Source organism: Bombina bombina, chromosome 7, assembly GCF_027579735.1.
Source record: "Bombina bombina isolate aBomBom1 chromosome 7, aBomBom1.pri, whole genome shotgun sequence".
NCBI lineage: Eukaryota > Metazoa > Chordata > Amphibia > Anura > Bombinatoridae > Bombina > Bombina bombina.
The window spans coordinates 10,579,785-10,593,407 of NC_069505.1; the positions used below are offsets into that span (position 1 = coordinate 10,579,785).

Consider the following 13,623-nt stretch of genomic DNA (forward strand, 5'->3'; position numbering starts at 1 on the left):
TATGCCCAGAAACATCAGGCACGTTCAAGGTCCCTCCGTTTTATCCTCGGCGAGAGGAACCCCGAACCTAGCCATCATAAACCTCATGACATTCATCAAGGAGGCACTCTCCCCTGAATTGGCAGACCCCACTAGAAAGAAATCATCCAAATAGTGTGCGATCTTGTCGCTTCCCGCCGCTGCGGCAACCACCCAGTGGAGGAAAGTACTAAACGCCTCAAAATAAGCGCATGATATAGAACAGCCCATAGGCAGGCAATGGTCTACAGCACCCCATCAATCTGAAGGATGACGGGTGGATTGGGAGAAGACGGAATGCGGACTCTATGTCCAATTTAGCCATCAAGGCTCCGGGCCCCCTTTTCCTCACAATAGCCAGCACGTCATCAAACAACTGGTAGTGGACCGAGCTCAAAACCTCCGGAATGGCGTCGTTCACCGACTGCCCCTTCGGGTAGGATAGATGTTGTATGAGCCAAAACTTACCCGTCTCCTTTTTGGGAACCACTCCTAGTGGAGAAATTACCAAATCCGGAGTTGGCAAGTCCTCAAAAGGGCCTGTGACCCTGCCTAGAGCTACTTCCTTACCCAGCTTTTCCCAACTGAGAGGCCGACTTCAAGTTCCTCTTACCCTTAGACCCCAGCACTTGGCTCACTACCGGAATAGTAAAACCAAGGCGCAGACTAGCATCCAGCAGACGCCCTGTTCGGGTACCTGCTCAACCACTTACCGATAATAGGGACCCTAAGAGGCGAAGCCGCCCTTTCCCACAGCGCTTCCTTTAGACCCAAGCTGTTCAGTTTGGGTGTCCCGCTTCTTGGAGCAATCAGCCCCAGGGTGTTGACCACTGCAGAACTTGCAGACGTGCTTGAACGTGCAGGACGTGCCCCTTTTGCAGGCCTTATCCTGGTAACGCCAGCACACTCCCCCTTTCCACCGTCGGAACCGCAGGGGCTACCTGGGCCCCTGAGTAACTACTCCTGGGCCCACTTGTGCCCCCCGTTCCGCATTGAGATGCACCCAGAGGTGAAGATCAATGGTCCGAAAGTCCAGCAATGGGTTACCCACATTCTTTTTATGGTAGATCATGGCATACTCCCTCCAGGCTCCATCTGCAAATTTCCTACGTATTGCATCTATCGTGTCAACATACTTAAACAATGCGGTACCCTGATCTGGGAACCTCTCCAGATAGCATGTGGCATATATCCGGAAACATTCCTCAAATGTGTCGGGCCGTTTGAATTTTTAGGGTCCCTCCCCACCCCCCGCCATTTCTTTGAATTTAAACGCTTCCATGGATAATTCAAACATGTTGACGTACTTACCGTCCTGGATATGCTTCACCATCTTTGACTTTCGGTGGGCATGCAAGCTGTGTACCTGACATAAGTATGTGTCCCCATGCACAGTAGCTTTTCTATTCACAGCCTGTGGTGAGCCCACCTGTAGCCCCTTGGGATTGAGATGTCTGGGCCAAACCACTGACAGTACCCTCCCCGAGTTTACCCCTACTCATTTTCCTCAACATCCTGTACATCCTCCTATGGCCTTTTGTGTGCAAACCCAGGGACCGTCTAAATCAGACCCAGACCCAGACCCACTGGAACTAGAGGAGTCACTCCTTCCCCGAGAAAAAACAAATTGGCACTCACCGGATGAATAGGCTGTGGGACCTTGACCGGATCCGGAGGGGCTGTGGTCGCTCGTACTCAGTGCCGCCACTCTAGGCATGAGGCCTCTGGAACTCTGGGTAGCCGCATCTCTGCCAGATGAAGACACCATGGAGACCTGGAACACAGAAGACAAGAGGGGAGTACCACAAGAAGAGCCAGCTGTCTCCTCCCTATCCTCCCCAGCTCCGCTTTCCAGATACCCCTCACGGTCACTGTCACTCACACCATACAGTAAACTGTGATCCTCATCCATACTTGCAGCCTGCCCACATTCATAATCCTCCATAAATCTAACTGCCCTGATGCGCCCTTGTGGCTTCACCATCCTGGCAGGACTAACTGTCCCCCTGTCAGTGCCCTCCAGGCCTTCGCCTGGGCTAGCACTAATACTAGCGTGCCCCCTCTTCACTGCTCCTCTCATAACTACCTGCCCTGATCTGACCGCTAAGGTCCTGCTGGGCGATACGGTACCCTGCAGGCCTCCTGCATGCGGTTCCAAACTAACGGCACCGCTATCCAGGGCCACAGTTACGCAAGGCCCCTTAGGCCCTGCTCCACCCACAGGGGCTTTTCCTTTTCCTTGACCTCCGCCACGTGCGGGGCCCGCTTTTGCCTTACTACCGCCTGACTTAGGCCGTGAGCGCGAGGAGGAGGCCCTAGCGGCCTCCCCTCCTTTATTGCCAGCTGTTGCTGAGGCCCTTGTGCGCACACCTTGCTGCATAGCACCTGCCGAGCCCCCCGGATACACTTGCTGCCCAGCAACCTGAGTCGCATTTGCCCCTTGTCTCAAGTCTGCCGCAACCCCCACTGGCCTAGAATGGGTCCCCCCAGCCTTCAGATGGCTAACATGCGTGCTCCCCTGAGCGGGTGTCCCCCCCCCGTGGTACTCCCTTCTTATCACTAGAGCCTAAGGGGGACGATCCACTCTGCCCGACGACCAAGGATTGAATGCCGTGGGCGGAAGTGACGTCAAGATGCACAACGTCACCGGAAGTCGACGCAGCGGCCATCTTGGATGGGGCAGAAGATGAAGACCAGACAGAGGCCTGCACACCACGCGGAATGGAAACCTGGGTCTGCACCGTCGCCGCACCCGACGATGACCCACCCGCGAGGACTGACGCCAGAGACTGCAAGAGCGCCACCACTGTCACAACGGATTCCCTGGAAAGGACCACCAACACAGGTAAGGCCGCACTGCTCCCACTACATTCACCTACCGAGCACTCTCCCGTGTGGAACCCTGAGCTCTCTAGGGACCCCTGCCTAACCACCAAATTCTGGGACCTCTGCCTACCCGCTCCTTGCACCTCAGGCCCAGCACCCCAGCAACCGCTACATGAAGGCCTAGCCCCACCGGCTGATATGCCTGGGCAGGCCTAGCCTCACCATCCCGCTCCCCCCGTGCAGGGGAAGGGAACAGATTGGGGCTACCATCCCCCACAGAAGGGGAAGTAGAAATAGACAGCCCTGAAACATGGCCCTGACCCACCGTGATAGTCCCTGATGGGGATGGTGCGACCCACTCGATGTCCTCAAGATCCATCTCTTCCCATTCCACAGGTTCGCCTTCCATTGGAAAAACTGCTGCAAGCTGTGCTGTAGAGAAAGCTTCCAGGGATCCACAGGAACAAAGAGGAAGTGGACCCTCAAAGCATGCAAGAGTAACAAAAAAGCCCCCACTGATTTTAATAAAATAAAACACAAATACTACCTTATTTACTGCACGTAATTAAACTTCTTCTAAAATATTTAAGAATTTAACAAGCGTACGATCACTGGAAAATAGGTTTGTTGTATGTGGTTGTGCACTAAAGCTACTTTTTTTTTTTAATGTGCCTTTAGTGGGAAGCTACTTTAATGATAAGTCTCTATCTTTTTTAGGGTTTCAAGGTGTCCAATATATAACTGGGAGGGGGGGTGGCGGCGCAGTAGCGGGTGAAGCCACCTCCCTGAAATGAGCTTTTGCAGGTTGGGATGTCTGGTAATATGATCCTAGAGTGAGTGATTCCTGCTCCTGCTAACTCTTCACAGCACTGGTAATATGATCCTAGAGTGAGTGACTCATGCTTCTACTAACTCCTTTGTAATGAATCACTCATCAGAATCAGACATCACTCACTCTAGGATCGTATTACCAGTGCTATTGAATCAGTGTACTGTTAATTAACTCCTTTTCAATGAAGCACTCAGTTAACAGTTCACTGATTCAAAGATCAGCTCACAGCAGTTCTCAGTAGACGCTGCCTTTACCCCTAACTGCACATTAAATTAACCATTACTGCCCCTTACAATAAATACTCAACACCATAACTTAACCCTAAGGACTCCTGTTAACCCTAATTGCTTCTAAATTAACCCCAAATATTGCTGTGGAGCTCTGTGCTAATATTGAATATGTTAATGTAAATGTATTATAATACCTATTTGGTAAATGAAGCGGGTATTACTTCCCTGTGTATGATCATGGATAACCAGCCTTTTGTTAGATATGCCAATATGAGACAAATACAGCACAGAACATAGAACAGAGTATTTGCCAAAGATTTGCATATCTAACAAACAAATGGTTATCCATAAGCAGGGCCGTTTCTAGAGAACTTGGCTCCCAGGGCAAAATTACAAAATGCGCCCCCCCCCATTCTAAAGTGCAACATGGCTCCCAGTTCTTTATATTTTAGTAAAAAGAATTTATTCCTCCTTGTCTCAGTATAAATCATCAGCTAAGGATTCTCCTGCATTCACATTTAAATTAACGTATAAGCAAGCACCAGGCTGGAAAGTCCCACATTTTTTGCAAGAACATTGAAAGGGATATGAAACCCAAAAATGTTTATTTGTGATTCAGACAGAACATACAATTTTAAAAAAGAGATTCCAATTTACTTCTATCAAATTTGCATTGTTCCCATGAGGTTCTGTGTTGAAGAGATACCTATGTCGGCATCTGTAGCACTATATAACAGGTAAAAGTGCTGCCATCTAGTACTCTTGCTGATACCTAGGTAGTATCTGTAGCACTACATGACAGGTAATAGTGCTGTTATCTAGTGCTCTTGCTAATGTATAATATTGTGTTATAGAGATACCTAGGTAGTATCTGTAGCACTACATGACAGGTAATAGTGCTGTTATCTAGTGCTCTTGCTAATGTATAATATTGTGTTATAGAGATACCTAGGTAGTATCTGTAGCACTACATGACAGATAATAGTGCTGTTATCTAGTGCTCTTGCTAATGTATAATATTGTGTGTTATAGAGATACCTAGGTAGTATCTGTAGCACTACATGACAGGTAATAGTGCTGTTATCTAGTGCTCTTGCTAATGTATAATATAGTGTTATAGAGATACCTAGGTAGTATCTGTAGCACTACATGACAGGTAATAATGCTGTTATCTAGTGCTCTTGCTAATGTATAATATTGTGTGTTATAGAGATACCTAGGTAGTATCTGTAGCACTACATTACAGGTAATAGTGCTGTTATCTAGTGCTCTTGCTAATGTATAATATTGTGTGTTATAGAGATACCTAGGAAGTATCTGTAGCACTACATGACAGGTAATAGTGCTGTTATCTAGTGCTATTGCTAATGTATAATATTATGTGTTATAGAGATACCTAGGTAGCATCTGTAGCACTACATGACAGGTAATAGTGCTGTTATCTAGTGCTCTTGCTAATGTATAATATTGTGTGTTATAGAGATACCTAGGTAGCATCTGTAGCACTACATGATAGGTAATAGTGCTGTTATCTAGTGCTCTTGCTAATGTATAATATTATGTGTTATAGAGATACCTAGGTACTATCTGTAGCACTACATGACAGGTAATAGTGCTGTTATCTAGTGCTCTTGCTAATGTATAATATTGTGTGTTATAGAGATACCTAGGTAGTATCTGTAGCACTACATGACAGGTAATAGTGCTGTTATCTACTGCTCTTGCTAATGTATAATATTGTGTGTTATAGAGATACCTAGGTAGTATCTGTAGCACTACATGACAGGTAATAGTGCTGTTATCTACTGCTCTTGCTAATGTATAATATGGTGTGTTATAGAGATACCTAGGTAGTATCTGTAGTACTACATGTCAGGTAATAGTGCTGTTATCTAGTGCTCTTGCTAATGTATAATATTGTGTGTTATAGAGATACCTAGGTAGTATCTGTAGCACTACATGACAGGTAATAGTGCTGTTATCTAGTGCTCTTGCTAATGTATAATATTGTGTTATAGAGATACCTAGGTAGTATCTGTAGCACTACATGACAGGTAATAGTGCTGTTATCTAGTGCTCTTGCTAATGTATAATATTGTGTGTTATAGAGATACCTAGGTAGTATCTGTAGCACTACACGACAGGTAATAGTGCTGTTATCTAGTGCTCTTGCTAATGTATAATATTGTGTGTTATAGAGATACCTAGGTAGTATCTGTAGCACTACATGACAGGTAATAGTGCTCTTATCTAGTGCTCTTGCTAATGTATAATATTGTGTGTTATAGAGATACCTAGGTAGTATCAGTAGCACTACATGATAGGTAATAGTGCTGTTATCTAGTGCTCTTGCTAATGTATAATATTGTGTTATAGAGATATCTAGGTAGTATCTGTAGCACTACATAACAGGTAATAGTGCTGTTATCTAGTGCTCTTGCTAATGTATAATATTGTGTTATAGAGATACCTAGGTAGTATCTGTAGCACTACATGACAGGTAATAGTGCTGCTATCTAGTGCTCTTGCTAATGTATAATATTGTGTTATAGAGATACCTAGGTAGTATCTGTAGCACTACATGACAGGTAATAGTGCTGTTATCTAGTGATCTTGCTAATGTATAATATTGTGTGTTATAGAGATACCTAGGTAGTATCTGTAGCACTACATGACCGGTAATAGTGCTGTTATCTAGTGCTCTTGCTAATGTATAATATTATGTTATAGAGATACCTAGGTAGTATCTGTAGCACTACATGACAGGTAATAGTGCTGTTATCTAGTGCTCTTGCTAATGTATAATATTGTGTGTTATAGAGATACCTAGGTAGTATCTGTAACACTACATCACAGGTAATAGTGCTGTTATCTAGTGTTCTTGCTAATGTATAATATTGTGTGTTATAGAGATACCTAGGTAGTATCTGTAGCACTACATGACAGGTAATAGTGCTGTTATCTAGTGATCTTGCTAATGTATAATATTGTGCGTTATAGAGGTACCTAGGTAGTATCTGTAGCACTACATGACAGGTAATAGAGCTGTTATCTAGTGCTCTTGCTAATGTATAATATTGTGTGTTATAGAGATACCTAGGTAGTATCTGTAGCACTACATGACCGGTAATAGTGCTGTTATCTAGTGCTCTTGCTAATGTATAATATTGTGTGTTATAGAGATACCTAGGTAGTATCTGTAGCACTACATGACAGGTAATAGTGCTGTTATCTAGTGATCTTGCTAATGTATAATATTGTGTTATAGATATACCTAGGTAGTATCTGTAGCACTACATGACAGGTAATAGTGCTGTTATCTAGTGATCTTGCTAATGTATAATATTGTGTGTTATAGAGATACCTAGGTAGTATCTGTAGCACTACATGACAGGTAATAGTGTTGTTATCTAGTGCTCTTGCTAATGTATAATATTGTGTGTTATAGAGATACCTAGGTAGTATCTGTAGCACTACATGACAGGTAATAGTGCTGTTGTCTAGTGATCTTGCTAATGTATAATATTGTGTTATAGAGATACCTAGGTAGTATCTGTAGCACTACATGACAGGTAATAGTGCTGTTATCTAGTGCTCTTGCTAATGAATAATATTGTGTGTTATAGAGATACCTAGGTAGTATCTGTCATACTACATGACAGGTAATAGTGCTGTTATCTAGTGATCTTGCTAATGTATAATATTGTGTTATAGATATACCTAGGTAGTATCTGTAGCACTACATGACAGGTAATAGTGCTGTTATCTAGTGATCTTGCTAATGTATAATATTGTGTGTTATAGAGATACCTAGGTAGTATCTGTAGCACTACATGACAGGTAATAGTGTTGTTATCTAGTGCTCTTGCTAATGTATAATATTGTGTGTTATAGAGATACCTAGGTATTAACTGTAGCACTACATGACAGGCAATAGTGCTGTTATCTAGTGATCTTGCTAATGAATAATAGTGTGTGTTATAGAGATACCTAGGTAGCATCTGTAGCACTACATGACAGGTAATAGTGCTGTTATCTAGTGTTCTTGCTAATGTATAATACTGTGTGTTATAGAGATACCTAGGTAGTATCTGTAGCACTACATGACAGGTAATAGTGCTGTTATCTAGTGGTCTTGCCAATGTATAATATTGTGTTATAGAGATACCTAGGTAGTATCTGTAGCACTACATGACAGGTAATAGTGCTGTTATCTAGTGCTCTTGCTAATGTATAGTATTGTGTGTTATAGAGATACCTAGGTAGTATCTGTAGCACTACATGACAGGTAATAGTGCTGTTATCTAGTGCTCTTGCTAATGTATAGTATTGTGTGCTATAGAGATACCTAGGTAGTATCTGTAGCACTACATGACAGGTAATAGTGCTGTTATCTAGTGCTCTTGCCAATGTATAATATTGTGTGTTATAGAGATACCTAGGTAGTATCTGTAGCACTACATGACAGGTAATAGTGCTGTTATCTAGTGCTCTTGCTAATGTATAATATTGTGTTATAGAGATACCTAGGTAGTATCTGTAGCACTACATGACAGGTAATAGTGATGTTATCTAGTGCTCTTGCTAATGTATAATATTGTGTTATAGAGATACCTAGGTACTATCTGTAGCACTACATGACAGGTAATAGTGCTGTTATCTAGTGCTCTTGGTAATGTATAATATTGTGTGTTATAGAGATACCTAGGTAGTATCTGTCGTACTACATGACAGGTAATAGTGATGTTATCTAGTGCTCTTGCTAATGTATAATATTGTGTGTTATAGAGATACCTAGGTAGTATCTGTAGGACTACATGACAGGTAATAGTGCTATTATCTAGTGCTCTTGCTAATGTATAATATTGTGTGTTATAGAGATACCTAGGTAGTAACTGTAGCACTACATGACAGGTAATAGTGCTGTTATCTAGTGCTCTTGCTAATGTATAATATTGTGTTATAGAGATACCTAGGTACCATCTGTAGCACTACATGACAGGTAATAGTGATGTTATCTAGTGCTAATGTATAATATTGTATGTTATAGAGATACCTAGGTAGTATCTGTAGCACTACATGACCGGTAATAGTGCTGTTATCTAGTGCTCTTGCTAATGTATAATATTGTGTTATAGAGATACCTAGGTACCATCTGTAGCACTACATGACAGGTAATAGTGATGTTATCTAGTGCTCTTGCTAATGTATAATATTGTGTGTTATAGAGATACCTAGGTAGTATCTGTAGCACTACATGACAGGTAATAGTGCTGTTATCTAGTGCTCTTGCTAATGTATAATATTGTGTGTTATAGAGATACCTAGGTAGTATCAGTAGCACTATATGACAGGTAATAGTGCTGTTATTTAGTGCTCTTGCTAATGTATAATATTGTGTTATAGAGATACCTAGGTAGTATCAGTAGCACTATATGACAGGTAATAGTGCTGTTATTTAGTGCTCATGCTAATGTATAATATTGTGTTATAGAGATACCTAGGTAGTATCTGTGGCACTACATGACAGGTAATAGCGCTGTTATCTAGTGTTCTTGCTAATGTATAATATTGTGTGTTATAGAAATACCTAGGTAGTCTCTGTAGCACTACATGACAGGTAATAGTGCTGTTATCTAGTGCTCTTGCTAATGTATAATATTGTGTTATAGAGATACCAAAGTAGCATCTGTAGCACTACATGACCGGTAATAGTGCTGTTATCTAGTGCTCTTGCTAATGTATAATATTGTGTGTTATAGAGATACCTAGGTAGTATCTGTAGCACTACATGACAGGTAATAGTGCTGTTATCTAGTGTTCTTGCTAATGTATAATATTGTGTGTTATAGAGATACCTAGGTAGTATCTGTAGCACTACATGACAGGTAATAGTGCTGTTATCTAGTGCTCTTGCTAATGTATAATATTGTGTTATAGAGATACCTAAGTAGCATCTGTAGCACTACATGACCGGTAATAGTGCTGTTATCTAGTGCTCTTGCTAATGTATAATATTGTGTGTTATAGAGATACCTAGGTAGTATCTGTAGCACTACATGACAGGTAATAGTGCTGTTATCTAGTGCTCTTGGTAATGTATAATATTGTGTGTTATAGAGATACCTAGGTAGTATCTGTAGCACTACATGACAGGTATTAGTGTTGTTATCTAGTGCTCTTGCTAATGTATAATATTGTGTGCTATATAGATACCTAGGTAGTATCTGTAGCACTACATGACAGGAAATAGTGCTGTTATCTAGTGCTCTTGCTAATGTATAATATTGTGTGTTATAGAGATACCTAGGTAGTATCTGTAGCACTACATGACAGGTAATAGTGCTGTTATCTAGTGCTCTTGCTAATGTATAATATTGTGTGTTATAGAGATACCTAGGTAGTATCTGTAGCACTACATGACAGGTAATAGTGCTGTTATCTAGTGCTCTTGCTAATGTATAATATTATGTGTTATAGAGATACCTAGGTAGTATCTGTAGCACTACATGACAGGTAATAGTGCTGTTATCTAGTGCTCTTGCTAATGTATAATATTATGTGTTATAGAGATACCTAGGTAGTATCTGTAGCACTACATGACAGGTAATAGTGCTGTTATCTAGTGCTCTTGCTAATGTATAATATTGTGTGTTATAGAGATACCTAGGTAGTATCTGTAGCACTACATGACAGGTAATAGTGATGTTATCTAGTGATCTTGCTAATGTATAATATTGTGTTATAGAGATACCTAGGTAGTATCTGTAGCACTACATGACAGGTAATAGTGCTGTTATCTAGTGCTCTTGCTAATGTATAATATTGTGTTATAGAGATACCTAGGTAGTATCTGTAGCACTACATGACAGGTAATAGTGCTGTTATCTAGTGCTCTTGCTAATGTATAATATTGTGTTATAGAGATACCTAGGTAGTATCTGTAGCACTAGATGACAGGTAATAATGCTGTTATCTACTGATCTTGCTAATGTATAATATTGTGTGTTATAGAGATACCTAGGTAGTATCTGTAGCACTACATGACAGGTAATAGTGCTGTTATCTAGTGCTCTTGCTAATGTATAATATTGTGTGTTATAGAGATACCTAGGTAGTATCTGTAGCACTACATGACAGGTAATAGTGCTGTTATCTAGTGCTCTTGCTAATGTATAATATTGTGTGTTATAGAGATACCTTGGTAGTATCTGTAGCACTACATGACAGGTAATAGTGCTGTTATCTAGTGTTCTTGCTAATGTATAATATTGTGTTATAGAGATACCTAGGAAGTATCTGTAGCACTACATGACAGGTAATAGTGCTGTTATCTAGTGCTCTTGCTAATGTATAATATTGTGTGATAGAGATACCTAGGTAGTATCTGTAGCACTACATGACAGGTAATAGTGCTGTTATCTAGTGCTCTTGCTAATGTATAATATTGTGTTATAGAGATACCTAGGTAGTATCTGTAGCACTACATGACAGGTAATAGTGCTGTTATCTAGTGATCTTGCTAATGTATAATATTGTGTTATAAAGATACCGTAGTATCTGTAGCACTATATGACAGGTAATAGTGCTGTTATCTAGTGCTCTTGCTAATGTATAATATTGTGTGTTATAGAGATACCTAGGTAGTATCTGTAGCACTACATGACAGGTAATAGTGCTGTTATCTAGTGCTCTTGCTAATGTATAATATTGTGTGTTTTAGAGATACCTAGGTAGTATCTGTAGCACTACATGACAGGTAATAGTGCTGTTATCTAATGCTCTTGCTAATGTATAATAATGTGTTATAGAGATACCTAGGTAGTACCTGTAGCACTACATGACAGGTAATAGTGCTGTTATCTAGTGATCTTGCTAATGTATAATATTATGTGTTATAGAGATACCTAGGTAGTATCTGTAGCACTACATGACAGGTAATAGTGCTGTTATCTAGTGCTCTTGCTAATGTATAATATTGTGTGTTATAGAGATACCTAGTTAGTATCTGTAGCACTACATGATAGGTAATAGTGCTGTTATCTAGTGCTCTTGCTAATGTATACTATTGTGTGTTATAGAGATACCTAGGTAGTATCTGTAGCACTGCATGACAGGTAATAGTGCTGTTATCTAGTGACCTTGCTAATGTATAATATTGTGTGTTATAGAGATAACTAGGTAGTATCTGTAGCACTACATGACAGGTAATAGTGCTGTTATCTAGTGCTCTTGCTAATGTATAATATTGTGTTATATAGATACCTAGGTAGTATCTGTAGCACTACATGATAGGTAATAGTGCTGTTATCTAGTGCTCTTGCTAATGTATAATATTGTGTGTTATAGAGATACCTAGGTAGTATCTGTAGCACTACATGACAGGAAATAGTGCTGTTATCTAGTGCTCTTGCTAATGTATAATATTGTGTGTTATAGAGATACCTAGGTAGTATCTGTAGCACTACATGACAGGTAATAGTGCTGTTATCTAGTGATCTTGCTAATGTATAATATTGTGTGTTATAGAGATACCTAGGTAGTATCTGTAGCACTACATGACAGGTAATAGTGCTGTTATCTAGTAACCTAGGTAGTATCTGTAGCACTACATGACAGGTAATAGTGCTGTTATCTAGTGCTCTTGCTAATGTATAATATTGTGTGTTATAGAGATACCTAGGTAGTATCTGTAGCACTACATGACAGGTAATAGTGCTGTTATCTAGTGATCTTGCTAATGTATAATATTGTGTGTTATAGAGATACCTAGGTAGTATCTGTAGCACTACATGACAGGTAATAGTGCTGTTATCTAGTAACCTAGGTAGTATCTGTAGCACTACATGACAGGTAATAGTGCTGTTATCTAGTGCTCTTGCTAATGTATAATATTGTGTGTTATAGAGATACCTAGGTAGTATCTGTAGCACTACATGACAGGTAATAGTGCTGTTATCTAGTGCTCTTGCTAATGTATAATATTATGTGTTATAGAGATACCTAGGTAGTATCTGTAGCACTACATGACAGGTAATAGTGCTGTTATCTAGTGCTCTTTGTAATGTATAATATTGTGTTATAGAGATACCTAGGTACTATCTGTAGCACTACATGACAGGTAATAGTGCTGTTATCTAGTGCTCTTGCTAATGTATAATATTGTGTGTTATAGAGATACCTAAGTAGTATCTGTAGCACTACATGACAGGTAATAGTGCTGTTATCTAGTGCTCTTGCTAATGTATAATATTGTGTGTTATAGAGATACCTAGGTAGTATCTGTAGCACTACATGACAGGTAATAGTGCTGTTATCTAGTGCTCTTGCTAATGTATAATATTGTGTTATAGAGATACGTAGGTAGTATCTGTAGCACTACATGACAGGTAATAGTGCTGTTATCTAGTGCTTTTGCTAATGTATAATATTGTGTGTTATAGAGATACCTAGGTAATATCTGTAGCACTACATGACAGGTAATAGTGCTGTAATCTAGTGCTCTTGCTAATGTATAATATTGTGTGTTATAGAGATACCTAGGTAGTATCTGTAGCACTACATGACAGGTAATAGTGCTGTTATCTAGTGATCTTGCCAATGTATAATATTGTGTTATAGAGATACCTAGGTAGTATCTGTAGCACTACATGACAGGTAATAGTGATGTTATCTAGTGATCTTGCTAATGTATAATATTGTGTTATAGAGATACCT

At 40.3% G+C, this 13,623-nt stretch overlaps 1 protein-coding gene across 1 annotated transcript in view; it reads left to right on the forward strand.

Moving 5' to 3' along the window:
* Positions 1 to 2,776: 2,776 nt before the first annotated feature.
* Positions 2,777 to 13,623, forward strand: part of LOC128635707 (alpha-2-macroglobulin) — an 806,957-nt gene continuing 796,110 nt past the window's right edge. Inside the window, exon 1 of the mRNA XM_053688833.1 lies at positions 2,777 to 2,863. Within this exon, the coding sequence (XP_053544808.1) occupies positions 2,777 to 2,863 (87 nt within the window). The remainder of the gene's footprint in view (positions 2,864 to 13,623) is intronic.